This window comes from Diceros bicornis, chromosome 41, assembly GCF_020826845.1.
Source record: "Diceros bicornis minor isolate mBicDic1 chromosome 41, mDicBic1.mat.cur, whole genome shotgun sequence".
Taxonomy (NCBI): Eukaryota; Metazoa; Chordata; class Mammalia; order Perissodactyla; family Rhinocerotidae; genus Diceros; species Diceros bicornis.
Genome location: NC_080780.1, coordinates 4,518,500 through 4,537,877, shown reverse-complemented (window position 1 = coordinate 4,537,877; position 19,378 = coordinate 4,518,500). Strand labels below are relative to the sequence as shown.

The 19,378-nt window shown below is 39.1% G+C and overlaps 1 protein-coding gene across 1 annotated transcript in view; it reads left to right on the top strand.

Moving 5' to 3' along the window:
* The first annotated feature begins 17,829 nt into the window (after positions 1–17,829).
* SUN3 (Sad1 and UNC84 domain containing 3) overlaps positions 17,830–19,378 on the top strand; it is a 34,435-nt gene continuing 32,886 nt past the window's right edge. The window contains exon 1 of the mRNA XM_058534787.1: positions 17,830–18,043. Within this exon, the coding sequence (XP_058390770.1) occupies positions 17,922–18,043 (122 nt within the window). The 5' untranslated portion in view covers positions 17,830–17,921. The remainder of the gene's footprint in view (positions 18,044–19,378) is intronic.

The window sequence follows — 19,378 nt, the reverse complement described above, 5'->3', positions numbered from 1 at the left end:
TTGGCAATAGATGTTAGCTCAGAGCCAGTCTTCCTCAGCAAAAAGATGAGGATTAGCATGGATGTTAGCTCAGGGCTGATCTTCCTCACAAAAAAAGAAAAAAGAAAAGAAATGACAAGTATATGCAGATGCCAGATCAAATAAGAATCTAGGTAAGATGTCATGCAAATGAAAACATGACACAAGAATAACCTACTTAGAATGAGAATATCTCAATGTCTTACACTTTATCACAATGTCCTACACTTTATCACATAATCTTCTTTTTGTCACATAACAGCCTCCAGTGTTTGGAAGGACCCAACATCTCCTCACATACAATCTCACTTTGTGCACAATTTATTCACCTTTATTTGTAAATGCTTAAATAAAATGTATCTATATCATATCTAGAGAGAGATCTTATATATCTATAAAGATACATCTTATTATATCTTATATAAGATGTTGTAGATATATTATGTCATATATACAGATATCTTATTATAGATATCTTATATCTTATATAGATATCTCCTGCTTATGAGTATTTTGAGAAGAGGAAAAAAATGTATTTGAGTACAAATTCCAATTTTTCAAAGCCCTAGAACTCTTCATGCCTGCCTAGTCTCTCTTGGTTTACCCCTGTTGTTGACTGAAGCTGATTTATTTAAACTTCCAGAACACATCTTCATTTTCTGCTTTTGCCCGTCCTTGTTGCATAGTCCAACCCCAATCGGCTAAAAGACCTGGTACAATTCCTTTCCTTTCCAAACCATCACCCCCAGGGGGCTCAATCTGTCCCTTTCTCGATTTTGCAGCATACTTTTTAGACCAGGGTTTCACAAACGGGGGAAATGTATAAATTTTGTTTTCTTTTTGATGATAATCTAAAATAACTTAAAGTCAAATATTTTTTGACAAATATTTATGTATTTCAATGTTACATAGCAGTTTGGGCTTTCAGCCTAGTTGGGAAACAAGGCCATCACCTCTGTAGGCACAGAGGGGGACAGGATTTCTTTATGTTCCTATCAGCACCTTCTACAGTGCCCTGCATTGTGTGTTAAAGCAATGATGGCCTTTTTCTTTGGCAGAAAAGTTGCACATTTAAAAATAGATTTCAGCAATATGCCTTGCTTAAGATTGAGATGTAATAGTAAAAATTTTGGAAAAATAAGAAAGAGTGAAAACAAAATAAACTTAAGTGACAGAACAGACTAATAATAAAATTGACAAAAGACCACATTAACAGGAGAAAAACCCAGTTTAATACGTACGTACTGGAGATCATAGAAAAGTGATCCTTGGAAAGTGAACAAATCAGGCAGTATATATGTCTTTTACACAAAGAAACAATAAATTTTTGAGGAATGACAAGAAAAAGAAACTTAGCTTTGAGGTACGTAATTAGTGAAGAACTTAAGCAGAGTTTAGGCTTCAGGTAGTAAAATAACAAGGATTGTTTGTATAGACTTCTCAGCCCTGAATTCCCTGGCTCTGGTGACAATGATGCAGGGAGAGCACATTTCACATGGGAGGTTTATTTTCTGCTTTCAGGGGAACAGAGACAGGAGGGTCAGAATGTCCTTTTTGCTTCTCAAGTAACCTTAATTCTAAATAATTAATATGGTATTGTGGGATATTTTGGGGTGGCCTGTCCTGGACCCCAACAGTTCCCTCCTCTGACACTTCCCCAGAAGTTTCAGATATTAAGTTGAGTTGGTAGATTGTCCCATTTTTTCACTAAATTAGTCTTTTAGTCTTGAAAATAGGTCAGTTCAGTTAAACAGTTGTGTCTCGTTTCAAGAGGCAGTGATGCAGGTGGGCTCACAAAGTTAGGTCTACAATGCAAGCAATCAGGTATCTAATAGAGGCATTTCTATGGAAACAAAGAAAAACAACGGTTAATGGTTGGAGCAAACTATAAACCAGTTTCTGAGCCTACGGGGCAGCCAATCAAGAAGATTTCTAGATGTCATGGTCAAAGCATCTTTTGCAGTTTGAAATGTCTCTGATGATGTCACTGGATGTTCAAGTAAACTTTCTGAGTGCCTCATTTGGTAACAGGCAGGGAGGTTGTTTAACCGCGGGCTCTTGCGGTGATCTCTCTTCTGTTTACATCGAGTTGTTCAGCTTCAATTTGCAGGGCTTCAAGGAAAAAGGCAGTTTTAGTTCTTAATGATTCCAAGTCAAAAGTGGGAAAAAAATTGGAAATGTTAGTTTGGAGAGTTGTAGCCAAATATTTGAGGAAATTAGAATTTAAGATTCAGCCCAGTTTTTAGGTAAATGACAAACTTCAAGGAAGATTAACATCACTAGACTCTAATATTCACAAGCATGTATTACAGTTTCTACTGAAACATAATTTTTCTCTCTAAAATCACTCTTATTTTATCAAAGATAGTCAAATTAAGACCAATTTGTTTGCAAAATAAGTCTAATTTCAATAAACTTAGCTTAGTTATTTACATAAGTACAGCAAGAATAGCAATTGATTATATAGGCTCTTTTAAATTTGTTTTGCTGGAACTTTTCATAAGGCATCTCAGATTGGACTTGTAATAGGCTTTCAAGGCTAAAGAAGCCAAGCCAAATATCCCACCTGCAATACCTATAGATTTGGGTAAATTCCTCTCTTATTGAGGCTCCCAACATATCTTGAGGTTCTTGTACCTGCCAGGAAGTGACCTTCTTTACTCACCTCGTTAGGCTTCTGAGAACCCTGTAAGTGAAATGCCAGGCTGTTTTTCCAAGGGGTTTTGTTGGCTTCATAGAGTCAACCTTAATTCTTTCAAGTTATCTGGTCATATCTGAGTTTATGCATGTCTCTCTCAAACATGGCATTCCAATCAAAGCCTTGGTAATATAACCAATGTTTCCAATTGTGTCCTGTTCCAAGGAGAACAGATTCTTATTGAACTTATGCAAATAAATACATTGTCATGAAAATAAGAATACTCACCGAGAGTTTCCGAATTCTGGAAGGATAAGGTAAATAATTGTTTCAATCCTGCTTACAAAGATATAATTTACCAAATTGCTATAAGTCATAGACAGCTTAAGAAAACAGAAAAAAAAATTTCCTTAAATCTGGAAAAACAAAACATTAAAAAAGTAGTATTTCAGACAAAAAGTCATAAAAATTATAATCATCCTCATCGATTCATTCGATCCCATGTAATTAATTATTGTTCTGCTTGAATCCAGTTGTTTCATTGGTTCTCTCAACTTTGCCTAATGATTTAGGGTGATAGGGACAGTGGTAATTCCAAGAAGTTTGAAAGGTTTTTGTTAAGGCTTGTTTGATTTGCCCAGTAAGGTGAGTGCCTCAATCACTGGAGATTGTGGAAGGTATACCCCAAGTGGGAAACACATTTTCTAACAGTTTTCTTTGCCATTGTGAGGGCATCGGCTTTGTGGTAAGAGAAGGCTTCAACCCATCCAGAAAACATACATATAATAACGAGAACATATTGACAACCTATACTAAGTGGCAGTTGAATGAAGTCCAGCTGCAGGTGCGCAAAGGACCCAGAGGCAGGAGTTCTGAGGCCTCTTGGGACAGACATGTTTTTTTCTATAGTGGGTGAAGGAATGTGAAAACCTGGAGTTTGCTGTGGAGCTGGGAAGAACCAACCAGCCATTTTGTGTTTCCCATAGCCCCTACTGTTTAATTTACAGCTATTGTTTACTCATCTTAATTTTTCTCATTCAGAAACAGACTTGCCATGTTAAAAAGATATAGGGATGGCAAAAGTCTGACAATGAGGGGTCAAATTTTTTTTTTCTTTTGCAGAAGCAGAGTGAACTTTATCCACATGTGTCACAACCTTCATAGATTCTGTTGTTGCTGCCTTTGCATGAAAGTCAGCTAAGGTGCTTTCCTGATATTTAGTGTGAGCCTCAATTTTGATGACAAACAACATTTTATACCAGGACATATTAGACTTCCAGAAATTTCACATAATTTCTGGAATTCTTATAACATATACTTATATAGATACAACATAAAGAAGACTTAATGTTATTTCTTATTTGATAATGCTTCCCATGTAATTTAACATATCAAATAAGCTGGATTAGTTTAATAACTCCCTTTTTATAAGGAGAGAGAACAAATCTTTTGAGATGTTTCAAGGATCCTCTGAAAAATTCCAAAGTTAGCTAGAGGTCAAAAAAACTTCATTTACAATTTGATTTTGGGAAGTTCATAAAAAATATCAAAAAAGTTTTAAAACACTTGCCTAAATGGGATCACAGATCATTATGAAACAATATTTAATTATCTGTTTAACCAAAGTGACAAAAAGATTTCAAAGACAAATAAGGTTACACAGCCACAAAACTTTAGCTCTTTTAACAGAAAGACTCAGCTTTTAACATAAGGCACAGGAAATAGTTCTAATGAAACACGAAAAGGTAAGGAAAAATCTTTCATAATCTCTTATCAGAAGCAGACCAATATTCCAAGAAATTTTGTTCTCTTAAGAAATGAAAAGAAAATTAAGTTCTAGTTTTATATAAATACACTATTGATGTTAAAACTCATTTTTAAAATTCTTAAAATAACAATTTAAATTTAGCTAACTTGACCACACAAGGTAAGATTTTCTTCTCTCTCTCTGTTTTTTTTTAACATAGAGAGAAAATCAAATTTTAATTTTGTACCAGCTTACTTTTGATATTAAAACTCATTTACTTAATTAAATTCATTCCAATCTTAGCCAGCCCCCAGCCTTGACCACACATAAACTCCCTTTCCAAAGATTCTTTTTTATAAACCTTTGATAATGTTCTACGTCCATTTTAGTTTGTGCCTTTTTTAAAAGAAATAATCAGCTTTATTTTGAGACAAAATTATTTTTTTGCTCAAAAAAATGCATCTCCACTTCTCATACATTTTTTCTTTTTACCAAAAAAAATCTTATTCTTTTTTGCATACAGAGATTTCTTTTATTATTTTTAGTAGTTTTAATTACATATGTTAATTAGAATTTTAACCCTTAGAAACCCTAATTTGTAATGGAAACTAAGAAGTAAGCAATTATGAACTGTATGTTATATCCATATTCTTTATATTGGCAAATTTATGAATACACTTTATAATTTCTAGAAATATATTTTTTTCAGAGTGCAATATTTTAATAAAGTACAAAACATGTTTATTAATAGACCTAACTCTATCTTTCAGTTTCTCTGTAATAAGAAGCCAAAAGTAGATAAACTCCTATACAGTAATTGACGTTTTATTATTTTATCTTATCTGGAGATGATCTAGATAGTCAATAAACTTTTTGTCACTTAACTTTACCTCAGTAAAACCCTAAAGTTTTAAGCCATCAAAAAGACCTGGGGAAGCTATTTTTGAGTCCATATACCATAAAACATAGTTATTGTACCTAAAAACCTTTATTTAATTAACATCTATATAATTTATTTGTTCTTAACAATCATACTTAGATTATTCATGAAAATTTCATGAGACATTAAAGTAGTTAGCCATCATCTTAAATTATTATTATTATGCTGACAAATTTTATAAAAGAGATAACATGAGCTTATTTAATTAATAACCCAGGTAGAGTAAAAGTTGCACGTTTACATCATATCCAATGCTGATAATTCTAAAGACATGCCTTCTGGTTTAGTTAAACCAACAAACTTAAGCAAGCTTTTGTTTACCCAAAATTATCTTATATCACATTAACTTGTAAAACATTTGGATTGGTTTCTATTATATTTAGAAATAATTTATATAAGTGCTTATTTTAAGTTAATTAAATAGAGTTCTTTAGAAATGAATTTTGCTAATACCCTCTGGAGGTACAAAAATACTATATCTATAACGTACGTACATATACATAGCACAAGCAGAGTTCTTATACTCTTTATTTTAAAAATTTCAGACGTGAATCAGGTACAATATTGTCAGGGGAAGAGGGAGAATCCCCCTCTGCCGTTTCCCTTAAGGTTCTTGTGGCTGGCCAAATAATTAACAAGACAGGTTAGCAGGAGAAGATAATACCAAGTTTAATAACACGTGTACATGGGAGAAACCAGGGACACTGCGTTTCTCAACACAATAGCAGAAATTCTTGTCTTAAATACCATCTTCAGCTAAAGACAAAGGAGGATGTTGGGGGTGGGGGGAGTCGGTTACAGGAAATTACCACTAAAGCACAGTAAAAAAGAGTAAGTTTGTTATGCAGATTTAAGGCCTCACTTTCCACATTGATAAGTTTCTAGAAATGAGGTCATCCCCCCTCTTCCCAGTACAGAGAGGGAGACACCTTTACAAATGGAGATTTCCCTTATAAATGTAAAAGTTTGTCTGGCAACTCCTCGCAGGGCCATCCAGAGAATGTGGCCAGAGAGAAAGAACTTCCGATAAGATGGGCTTGTTGGTGCCTTTTCTATTGTAACATCTATTTTACATTATATTATAGCCATCAGATAGAAGATCTGTTCCAGGAAGGAGTTACTATGTCAAATTCTTTAGGCAGTTAGTGGGGGAGGTCAAATGTCCGTCAGAGAAAACAATCAAGGTAAAGAGATATATTTCAAGGTGGCCAAATCTTGATCTCCCACAATATAAAACTCACTAGTTTACAAATAATTGTGTCTGTAACACACGGAACAAGTTAAGATTACCTGCTTAAAAGTTTTTGTTTCTGTTTTAATATTTGTGGGGAAGACTTTTAAGATAAATATTTGCCTTATACAAGGAGGCTGTGAATTAGATGTGGGGAAAAAGAGCCTCTCTAGCAGCCTGCACTTAAAACAAAACTTTTTTCCCTTTTTTTTCCCCCTTTAACCTTAGGCTTTACCAATTGAGTTTGCTGAGTTTAGTCTCAAGCAACTGTGGGCTCTTATCTTTTGGGGTGTTTACATTCTAAAGACATGGTAAAATTTATAACTTTAAAGGACAGAGAGAAAAAATGCAAGTTTTGTTTATCTTCTCCATAGGAGTTTCAGGGTAATTGCAATTTAAAATTTTCCTTTAGTCTGAGGAATTGGGGGTGGTCTGACTAAGAGTTCCGGGAGTGATTACAAGCCTTTTGAGATAAATAGGGAAGGTATGGGAATTGATGAAAAGGAATGGGTGGAATGTGAACTGCCTTTAGGGCTGCATTTTTCAGTTTTACAAAAATTTGTTAAGATAAGGACAGTTGCTCTCAATTCCTCAGAAATTAGGTTGTAACTTAAATGTCATCATAGGTTGGTCTACCCGTCCAACTACATAATTTCTAATTTGCTTCTTCCCTCTGGATACATAGTTTTATTTTAACTTAGAGAAGAAGGCCTAAAAAAATTCCTATCAGGCTCTGAAAATCAGGTTTTAATTTGGCCAATTTTTGACCATAAAGCTACTAAAAAAATCCTTCTAAATATCTTGTCAGTTTTCAGCTGAGACAAACAGTAAATATCTCCGGCAGTATTTTTTTTTTATATATAATATAGGCCTTTTATTCTTTTTTTTTATTTATTTATTTTTATTTTTTTTGTGAGGAAGATCAGCCCTGAGCTAACATCCGTGCTAATCCTCCTCTTTTTGCTGAGGAAGACCAGCTCTGAGCTAACATCTATTGCCAATCCTCCTCCCTTTTTTTCCCCAAAGCCCCAGTAGATAGTTGTATGTCATAGTTGCACATCCTTCTAGTTGCTGTGTGTGGGACGCGGCCTCAGCATGGCCGGAGAAGCGGTGTGTCGATGCGAGCTCGGGATCCAAATCCAGGCTGCAAGTAGCAGAGCGCGTGCACTTAACCGCTAAGCCACGGGACTGGCCCTCCCGCAGTATTAAACAACTCTGTGGACCCAAGAGGCGTCCTCAAAATTATTACCTTCCCAGGATCCAGAGTCATTCCCAAAGACAGCCAAAAGAAAGAACTGACAGCCTGCATGCATGGCAGGCAGAAAGTTAGGCTAAGCCCTTAGGACACAAAAAACGAGACAGTATCCTGGGAGAGAAAGGGTCAATAACCAGGGGGTCTGGATTTGGAAAGGAAGAGACAACATGAAACATTTTTTCTCTTGACCGGGCGTTCCGGAATGGCCATTGAGTGGAGGTAAAAGGGCTGTTGTCCATGGGACATGAATTCCCTAGGATGGGGTTTTAGGATAAATCTGCTAAGGATGTTGCACAGGAAGGCCTGAAGTTGGCAGAACCTGATTATAGAGCCCTGCAAAGCAAGCTTTATTGCCTGTCCCAGGTGATACTGCTGAATTCATTGTCTGGCCTTCAGCATTTACATGAGTAACCTGTATACTCTTAGAGATTAGGCTGGAGTGTTCTCTGTAAATCTTGAACAAAAGGAAGCTAAAACTGGCAGATGGAGCTAGATTTTAAAAAGGGGGTTTTACATTGGATTTTTGTGTTAAGTCTAAATTTTTGTTATCTCATCTTGTGAGGGAGTCCTTGTGTCTAGCTGTAATATTACTTTTTTCCTTTTCCTTTTTGTGTCAGATGTTTGTACTTCTAATGTCCTGTTTTTTTTTTTACAGTATCTATAAATGTCTGAAGGCAAATAAAAAGGGGTCTGAGTGTGTAACCACGGGCCCTTTTAGAGCCAGTATGAACAGACCCCATCTCTTATCAACAAAGTGATTAAGGATTGTCTTTCAGAAAAGCTGCAAAGTCATGGCAGCCAGGGCATGCGCAAAAGAAGAAATCGTGACCTGAAACGACCTCGGAACCAAAGAACCTCCTTCTATGGAACCCAAGGACCCTGACGTGACCAGAAGTTGAAAGCCGGACTAGTATCAGAAGCAAGGGGTCCCTCATTCAGGAAAATCCGGTGTTAAAATTCCTTCCCAATTTCATCATAGATGTTTAGAACCTCATCATAAATGTTTAAAACCTTACCATAAATACCTGAAGCCCACCAATCGAAACCTGTCCCACCAGCATTTCCGCATGCAAACCTGTTTTCCCTAACCTCTTAAATTTTGTCCCAAATCCTGAATCGGGGAGACAGATCTGAGGGCATACGCCCCCCTGTCTCTCTGGAGATCAATCTTGCAGAATAAAAAGCTGATTTCTCCCCTCACATGCTGGTGTCATAATTAATTGTCTTGTTTATGCGCATCAGGCAGAGAACCCCAATTTTGTGCAGTAAAAAGTGGACCTGAGTGGCTTGATTTTTGTTCTAATTTCTGTCTTTTCCATCTTATTAAGGGAGACTAAATGGCTAGCCATTATACCAATATGAGAGCTCTCTAAAAATTTTTTCCAATTTAAACAATCCATTCTCTGGCCATTGATGAGTAGGATCTTAATAGCAACTCCAACCAATAAGCCTTTTAATGGCTTAACCATGGATGCAAGAGGTGTCCTCAAAAGAGAGTGCAAAAGAAACACCCCTCACAAGATCCAAAAACTCACTTCCAAGCATAGTCTAGAAAGCAAAGGCCTTCATTGCGAAGGAGGTAAGGATGGTGTAGTGAAAACAGTGTCTCCAGTCTCCCACAAGTACCTGGGATGCCTCCAGTCACAGACACGCTAATCTGTGACACTGGGCAGGCGCTACTGAAATGGGATTTTTCCAGCACTAACAAACAATGAAGGTTGAGATGAAAAAGACCCTTATGGATTGGACGCTTTATGACAAACTCCCCTGAGAGCTGGCACAGCTGGACAAAGAGAGTGCTGCTTGTGACTGCGTGTCTCAGAACCCCAGTCTTTCTACTGGCTGTCAGGTGCACCCTGGTAAATGCACCTTCCAGATGGTGGAGACCAGAGAAAACATTTTCACTGGTCACAAAGCCAAGCTCTCAGGACACAGAACAAGACAGAAGGAAAAACCTATCTGGTCTTTTTCATAGAGGACTACAGCCAAGTTTGTCTAAATAGATGCCGGTCTGGTGAGAACCCTAAAACTTCCCAGTCTGTGAGGCTGGCTCAAACAGCAGGCTTATCAAGGGTCAAGGGTCTGTACCTGCTGTCCTGCCCTATGGTTCTTCCTCCTTATGACAAATGACACAAGACTGAGACAAAGAAAAATATCAACCATCTCTGGGAGGAAAGGATCGACAAAACCAAGAGTACTCATCCCAAATCTTTACTAGAGTCACTTTTTATCCAAGAAACTAGTTTCACAAATATTTTCTCCTACTAATCTAAATTTAGAGAGAGGAAAGGAAACTCTCACCACTTTAGTTCCCATTGGACTCTGCAGACAAGGATCTGAGAGGCTGACATGGTAAGAAGGCTTACCTTCTTGTCAGCTTCTATGTCAGGTGTCCCAGAATCTCTGAGCTGCTGCAGCCTCGGGGAGAAAGCAGTTTCCCAGCTGGTGATTCTCCTGGCTGGCTCGTCAAAACTGTTGGGGCAGGGAAAATCCCCTTTCTACCCTTCTTGTGTTCTTCTGGCTGGACTAATAGTAAAATTGACATAGACCAAGTTAACAGGAGAAAAACCCAGTTTAAAACATATGTATTGGAGATCATAGGGAAATGATGCTTGAAGAGTGAACAAAGCAGGCAGTTCATATATCTTTTACATAAAAAAAACAATAAATTTGTGGGGAATGACAGGACAAAGAAACTTAGATTTGACGTACATAATTAGTGAGGAATTTAAGCAGAGTTTAGGCTTGAGGTAGTAAATTAGCAAGATTTGTTTATGGAGGCCTCTTGGCCCTGACTTCCCTAGCTCTGGTGATGAGGATGCAGGGAGAGCACCTTTCACAGGGGAGATTGATTTCCTGCTTTCAGGAGAACAGACAGGAGGGTCAGAATGTCCTTTTTCTTCTCAAATAACTTTAATTCAAAATAATCAATATGCTATTGTGGGATATTTTGGGATGGCCTCCCCTGAGCCCCAAAAGTATATAAGGGTAAGTTCATTGTATTGTTTTGGAAGAAATACCAAAATAAATAATTTGTATTTGAGAAATAGTAAATGTGACCATATACAATGTGATTTATTATTTTAAAAGTTAGACTGTTATAGGCTAACAGAAACCAATATTTACAGCAGAGTTGTAGGATTTTTGTTTTATCTCCAAAAATAAGATGAAATTTTTTTTATATTAATGTAGTACTCTACTTCCTTCTTTTACTCCAGGGCTATAATGAGTCCTGGACAGTTTAAGAAATAAATCGCTTTTCCTGCTCTGCATGCAAGATTTCCAAGGGATCTGCTTGGGATGGGTAGTCAGTCCCCAGATGGGAAAGATCATAATTGAAGATGATGAAGATGATGAGAACAATGAGGATGAGGAGGATGATGATGATGCTACAGACTGAATGTTTGTGTCCCCCCAAAAGTCATATGTTGAAAACTAATAGCCAATATGATGGTGTTAGGAGGTGGGGCCTTTGGCAGATGATTAGGTCATGAGGGCAGGGTCCTCATGAATGAGGTTAGTGCCCTTATAAAAGAGATTCCCGAGATCTCCCTCACCCCTTCTGCCATTCGAGGACACAGTGAGAAGATGTTGTCTGTGAACCAGAAGCACGTCTTCACCAGACACTGAATCTGCCAGTGCCTTGATCTCGGACTTCCAGCCTCCAGAACTGTGAGAAATAAATTTCTGTTGTTTATAAGCCACCCAGTCTGTGGTATTTTGTTATGGTAGCCTGAACTGATTGAGACAGAAATTGGTACCAAGAAGTGGGGGTGCTGCCATAACAAATATGTAAAAATGTGGAAGCAATATAAGCAGAGGCTGGAAGGGTGTGGAAGTAAGTGCCAGAAAAAGTGTGCTGTACAACTAAGGGCAATTCTGTGGAGAGATCAGAAAGAAAGAGGAGAGTTTTAGGGAAAGCCTCAGTCTTCTTAGAGAATACCTAAGAGGTTGTGAACAGAATGTTGGTAGAAACACGGACAGTATGGCAGAAATAAAAGCCATTGTTGATGCAAATAATCTGTAACCAATCTATAAATCAAAATTGAGGTGAGTTTGTTGTAAGGCAGGTCTGAGGACTATAATCCGGGGGCTTCCTTCTCCAAGGAAGGAGGCACACCAAAGAAGTGGGGTGTACAGAGTGGTTATATGCCATCTTGGAACAAAGAGCATACATCACATATGACAGGAATATCCCTTTTACAACAGTCATGAGGTTGCTTTGCTGGCACAGCAGGTCACTGGTCACAAGGCGAGCACAGCAGGTCAGTAATTAATCCTTAGTTTCTAGGAAGAGATGCTTATCTTTAAATAAATGACCATATGAGGGGGAAGCTACGTCCTTATCTTCAAGGGCATCATTCTTCTCTTTGGGGCATTGTAAATGTTTAAAGCAGATGTGCAATGCATGCTCAACAGGCCACATCAGGGTTTTCTGGAAAAACAAGCTCAGGTTGAATTAGTTTTAAACCCAATGGCTTCCTCGTATACTCCAATATATCCTGTTGCTTTTCATTTATTCATCACCATTGTGACAAGATCTCAGATGGAAATCAGGAACGTGCTATTGGGCACTGGAGGAGAGACCACCCTTGCTATGACGCAGCAAAGAACCTGGCTGCATTGTGTTGTGTCCTAGTGTCTTATGAAAAGTAGATCTTGCAAGAGATGCCACTGGATATTTAGCTGAAATTATTTCTAAGCAAAGTGTTGAAGATGTGGCTTGACTCCTCTTGACTGCTTATAGTAAAATATGAGAAGAGACAAATGACTTAAAGATGGAATTGTTAAGCAAAAAGGAGGCAGAAATTAAAGATTTGGAAAATTCTCAGCCTATCCACAGTGTAAAAAAAGGGAAAGGTTGGTTAGAAGAGGGCACTAAGGGTGTCATTAGGACATTAGTGTGGATCAGCAATCTCAGCAGAAGCCGGGAGCTGTTTACCAAGACAATGGAAATGACCCCAAAGGCAATTCAGAGATCTTCAGGGCTGCCATTCCCCTCACAGGCAAGAGTGCAAGGGGCTGGGGGCCAGAGGGTTTCAAAAGGGAGGGACCATCACCAGGCTTTCAGCAGCGCAGGTTGCCTCCCCCAAAGGTATCGAGGTGGGGCCACCCAGAGCCTTGGGGCCCAGCCCTGCCCAGCAAAGCTGAGGGGCAGGATCCTCCAGTGGGTCCGGAAGGCAGGACCTCTGCCCCAGTGGCCTAAAGGGCAGAGTATTGAGCCAAAGAGGATTATTCTTGAGCTTTAATGTTTAATGTGGTTTGCCCCTGTAGGGGAAGAAAAAGTTTTCCTTGATGCTCTTAGGGTTGCTTGCTGGGTCTGAAAAGTAAATTGATGAGGACAGATCAGTAGGAGAAAAGTATATAAATGTGATTGAATTTTTACATGTACATGGGAGTCTTCACAAGAGATTGAAGACCCAAAGAAGTGACCAGAGCAGGAAGCTTTTATACCTTTTAGACAAAGAAAGCATAGGGCCGGCCCCGTGGCTTAGCGGTTAAGTGTGCGCGCTCCACTACTGGCGGCCCGGGTTCGGATCCCGGGCGCACACTGACGCACTGCTTGTCTGGCCGTGCTGAGGCCGCGTCCCACATACAGCAACTAGAAGGATGTGCAACTATGACATACAACTATCTACTGGAGCTTTGGGGAAAAAAAAAAAAGGAGGAGAATTGGCAATAGATGTTAGCTCAGAGCCGGTCTTCCTCAGCAAAAAGAGGAGGATTAGCATGGATGTTAGCTCAGGGCTGATCTTCCTCACAAAAAAACAAAAAAAACATAAATATATGAAGAATTGACAAGACAAAGTGGCCTGAGCTCTGGGTAGTAAGTGGTGAAGAAGTAACTAGGAAGATAAGGGCTAGTTTAACAGAGTTTTGTATAGATTTCTCAGCCCCAAATTCCCTGTCTCTAGTGATAGGCATGTCTTCCCTCCTCCTCGTGCAGGGAGGGTACCTCCCACAGGGCAGATTTATGACCTGTTTCAGGGAAGAAGAGTGGGGGGCAGGTCAGAGTAATCTTCCTGCTTCTACCATTCACTTAAGATATTTAATATGCCAAGGTGCCATATTTTGGGGTAACATATCCTGAACCCCATCACCCCATTAGGTTTGGGATTTTTCTTTATTTTTTTTTTATTTCTCCCTTTTGGAATGGGAATGTCTGTCCTATGACTGGCTCACCATTGTATTCTAGAAGCACACAACTTGTTTGGTTCCACATTCACAGCTGGAGAGGAATATGTCTCAAGATGAATTGTATCTCAAGTCTCACCCATGTCTAATTTAGATGCTATTTAGATGAGATTTTGAACTAAGACTTCAAAGTTTATGCTAGAACACATTAGGACATTTGGAACTATTTGGATGGAATGAATGTATTTTTCCAGGATTTTTCAGTCTATAGCATTCCACTGTGTGAAATGTATTTTTCATGTAGGAAGGACATGCATTTGAGGGGAATGCTACAGACTGAATGTTTATGTCCCCCCAAAATTCACATTGAAACCCAACTCCCAACGTGATGGGATTTGGAGGTGGGCTTTTTGGAGGTGATTAGGTCATGAAGGTAGAGCCCTCATGATGGGATTAGTGCTCTTATAAAGACTCCAGAGAGCTCCCGCATCCCATCCACCATGTGAGGACACCCTGAGAAGACAGCCGTGTACCAACCAGGAGCAAGCCCTCACTGGACACTGAATCTGCCAGCACCTTGACCTTGGACTTCCAACCTCTCAGAACTGTGAGAAATAAATATCTGTTGTTTATAAGCCACCGGTCTATGGTCTTTTCTTATAGCCACTAGAATGGACTAAGACAACGGCTTTGCCTTCTGTTCAGGTTTTCAGGAAAAACAGTGGCTTTCAGAAAACTCCATTTGGATCCATCAGCTGAAGCATGTCCTCATTTGCAGAGAGCTTCCATAGCTTTCACAGCTTTGAAAAGGTTGCACTTGAGACTTACAATTAAACATGGTTAGGGAAGCAGCCCACCACCTCCTACTCCTGAAACCCTCTCTCTACTTGCCTTCCAAGACTTCTCACTCTCCTGTTTGCTTAACTCACGGGCTAATCCTTCCCGGTCTTCTTCACCGGATCCTCCTTCTCTCCCTGGCGTCTATATTCTGGAGTGCCATGGGCCGCAGTGTTTGGACACCTCCTTCTGTGTTCTAGCCACATTCACTCCCTTGGGGATCTCTTCCAGCCCCATTGCATGCAATGACGCCCACATTTTTACCTCTGGCTGCAATGCTCCCCAACTTTTGTTGGTGATGGCACATTTCTCTTATTCCTGGCTCAGTCGGGAATAGCTAATAACAAGGCTGGGAAGGTCCTGCCAATGAAGGGTCTCAGAGCAAAGCTAAGCAAGGCAAGGAAGAGAAACGTTCTAACAGATGATGTCAATCAGAATTTCCATCTAGGCCAATTAGAAGAAAGGAAACTCAATTGAGGTAGGAGGTTGAGTGGTCCTTGTCACAATGATGCTGTTAAAAATATGTTCAGGTCCTCTGATATGGATAGCATTGCGGGTTCTAGTCTCAAGTACCTCCTCCTCCTAAACTCATAGCAACAATAGGGAAAATACAAATAGAGAAAATTTATAAGCTTGGGAGCCATGGGGCATCAATAAACCAGAGGATCAGGGATGAGAGTGAAAGTAGGTGACTCCCCACTCAAAGTAAGCCTGCCATGCAAACACTGGGCTACCCAAGGAGATGGATCATGGAGAAGACTGAGGCTCACCAGAAAACAAATGATCTGCAGATGGATTTTATTTTTAATTCAGTAGTTTGAAAAGTGTTTTAAAATAAGTACACAACACTTACAGAAATAAATTAAAAATGATATTGATTTTAAAAAAGAAATTTTCAAGCAATAGAAGGCAGAAATGAAACAAAAAGAACAAGTAGATAAAAAAAGTAGAACACAGGAGAACATGAGTCTTAGCCACGTGAAAAGAACAGGCTCAAATTCACTCATCAGAATGCAAAAAGAAACTGTCCTGAGATACAATTTTTAAAAATCTATTCGATTGGTAAAGATAAAAAGTGTGATCTCACATTGTGTTGGTGAACAGGAGCAAAACCTCATAAATTCCTAGTGGAAAGTTAAAGTGGCAGAGTCTGCAGAGGACAAAGGCAATACCTGTCAAAACCACACACCACCCAGCGGTTCCTTCTCTGGCTGTCCATCCTTACACATATACCCACATATGCAGAGTAACTTAAGCACACAGCTATTTATCATGCATTGTTTTCAATATCAAACTGCTCCTCAATATGGTATAGATTAAACAGATTATGGCACATTCATAAATGGAACACTATGCAGCCATGAAAGAATGAGGAAGATCATCTCGAAGTGAGTTGGAAAGATTGCCAAGATAAATTTCTAAGTGAAAAAAGCAAGATGCAGAACATGGTTTATACTGTAGTAAGTTACCATTTTCTTTAAATAATGTGAAGAGATTATATATATACATATATATACACACACACATATATACAGATAAATATTTGTAGATAAACATATATTTTAGGTATATATTTGTATTTGCATATCATATCTTATCTTTGAAAGAAAATGGTACCACGGATGCTAGGAGGGAGGAGAACCGATAGCTAGAAGTCACCAGTGGGGTAGTGTGGCAACACTTTGCTAGGTATCATCTTGTATCTTTTGGATTTTGGACCATGAGGTAATAAAGTAGAAAGCTTGGGATTTCTTCAGATAGGTCTAGACTTCGCAGAGTCAAAGAGAAAATTAGTGAATTGAAAAGTAGCACTTATAAATTTACCCTGAAACCAGCATAGAGCAAAAAGAGAAAAAAAAATATGAAGGGGCAGTTGAGAGCAATGGAGAATAAATTAAAAGTAATTCACAAATGTCAATAGGTAGGTCATCATAAGAAAATAGAGGTGCTGGTAGAGAAGCAATGTTTGAAGGACTAATGGCTAAAAACAATCCAGAATTGAAGAGATACGTGAATACTCAAATTGAGAATATAAAGTGTCTGAGTATAAAGGAGGAAAAAATAAAAGCTAATATCACACTTAGGTACATTGAAGGGAAACTGAAGAACAGCAAAGATAAACAAAATCTTGGAAACTACAAGAAGAAAAAGACCAAATTGCCATAAAAAAGAAAGGAAGATTAGGCAGAACTCTCATCAGCAACAACCAACTCCAAAAGACCATGCAGTAGCATCTCCCAAGGGCTGAGAGAAAAATAACTGTCACTCTGGAACTTTATACTCCAAATAAGTGTGTTCATCATTCCTCTAGGTGGACGCCTGGAGAAGCCCTCATGGTGTGAGTGAGGCAAGTACAAGAACAGGCTTCAACATTATCTGTATTGCTGAAAGACTGAAAACAACCTAAGTGTATATCCATACAAGAATGGGCAAATGAATTGTGATGTATGTATAATAAAATACTACCCAGCAGTTAAAGTGAGTGAGCCGGAGTTAATATGTCTCGAGAGAGATAATGTAAGAAAATGGAGACAGGTATGTCATTTGAGTTTAAAGCATGAACACAATATTATATTATTTATGATACATATTTATGTGATAAAATATAAAAAATACATAGGAATTACATATATCAATTTTCAGATTGTAGTTATCTGTGGGAAAGAAGGGAGAGGAGAGAGATTATGGAATGATATTTTGGGGTCTTCCATTGTATTTTCGGTATTATGTTTTTTAAAAAAATTCTGAAGCCAACAGCAAAACATCAGGTACAGGGACCTTTGCAGTACTTGGTATGTTTGGAAGATGTCGCAATAAAGCATTTTGAACAGTCAGGACAATGTACCGTCGTGAGAGAGGTGGCTGCGTGCACACCACCTGACACGGGCCTCATGCCATTGTGATGTGTCACAGAAGGGTGATGCAACAGAAGAGCTCAAGGAATTTCAAGATTTGCTCACTCACAGTGTCCCCCTTGAAGGAGAAACACCTGTGAAGTAAGAAGAAAAAAACAAAACAACCCAAACCCACTATGTATAGCATCATGTTTCCATAAAATAGAAAACAGAAAACCAAAGGTATTCTTCTTTCTACCAGCAATTTGTCACTCAGTGGGGGAAAATGAGCGGAAGACTAAAGTCGAGAAGGGGTGCCAGGTTCCTTAGAGGTCACTTGGAAGAAGCCAGCAGTAGTTCCAGTAGCAATGCTATGCTCTCAGAGCTCGGAAACCCTGACTCCCACAGGTACGTAACTCTGCAGAGTGAGCTCCAAAAGATCTTATGTTCTACACGTCATGTGTCATATGTGCTCTGTTTACTTGGAAAATAACCCAGTAAAAATGTTCCTTCCTTATAGAGAAAATCATTTCCAAATGCTGTCCTCTGAAGATTTCTCTTGAACACAGTACTTTCTGGGGCAGGCTGTCTTCTTTCTCTGTCAGAGGTATTTAGATTAATTACAACAGGCAGGGGACAAGGATTGTGAAGGAGAAGCCATCCTTTTAAAAAGCATGAACCTCAGCAGCAGCGAGATTACTATGTTAACTTGCAACCTGAGGCATTATTCACTTTTTTACCAACGGCCTGGCTTGCCCAGGCTCTGGGGTTTGTAGTGTTGGGCACCACGGTTTAGGACTGTAGACACAGTGGCATTTATTACATCCTTCCATTAAGGAAGGACGTTAGCTGGTACCCATTCTGAGCTATAATTGGGTTTCCCCTCATTAGAGCACATGCGAACATTGCCTGCAAAGAGACAGCAGAAAGCCCTGCCCCCGTGGGTGGGCCAAAGACCCAAGCCCCTTTATGTGCCCCCTGCGCACTGCCTGCTGGGAAAACAAAACTGGAAAGTGACGAAATAACCATCACAATGCTAACATTGAAGTGCTTGCCCAGAAACAAAACTGTCAAACAAAATAAAAGGAGTGCTGCATAGTTATCACACAAGAAGATGGCATTTGGAAGCCACGATCACCAGCAGCGAAGCCTGCGCCCAGAGGACACAGAATCCCACAGGCGGGGAGAGGCACAGAAGGAGCTTTGGGAAACAGAGCCTGACAGCCAGGGTTTTTATCAAAAAACTTAGTTAACCTTTGTAAATATGGTAATGTGGGAATTTTCACTTAATTCAGTCCATCTGGAGCCCAGGGCTCTCCTGGGCTGTAATGGCCTCTGGATAACTCTCTTTAGACCGTGGACCCCCACATGACCAATGATACATAAAGAGGGGGCGCGTCATTTCAAGATACACTTTTCTGGAGGGAAGAGAGTTGAGAAAACCTTGGTTGCTTTTAGCAGAGTCTCACACCCCTGGGTGGTCAGTAAGCGTGATTGCTTTTTGTAGAGAGAGAGGCTGCTTAAAGATCCTATCTTGGGGTAATGGGATGGCTCTTTCTAAGTCTAGTCTACACTTGCTGCAGTGTTTGATCTGATTCTTGAACTGAGGGTTACAGGCCCAACCTGCAATACAGGTCACGAAGACATCACTGAGAGAGTAAATTTATACACCATTTGGTCAACTAACTTGAAAAAATTAATTTAGGTAATCTGTTTACTGTCATTTGTTCAGAAAGTTAAAGA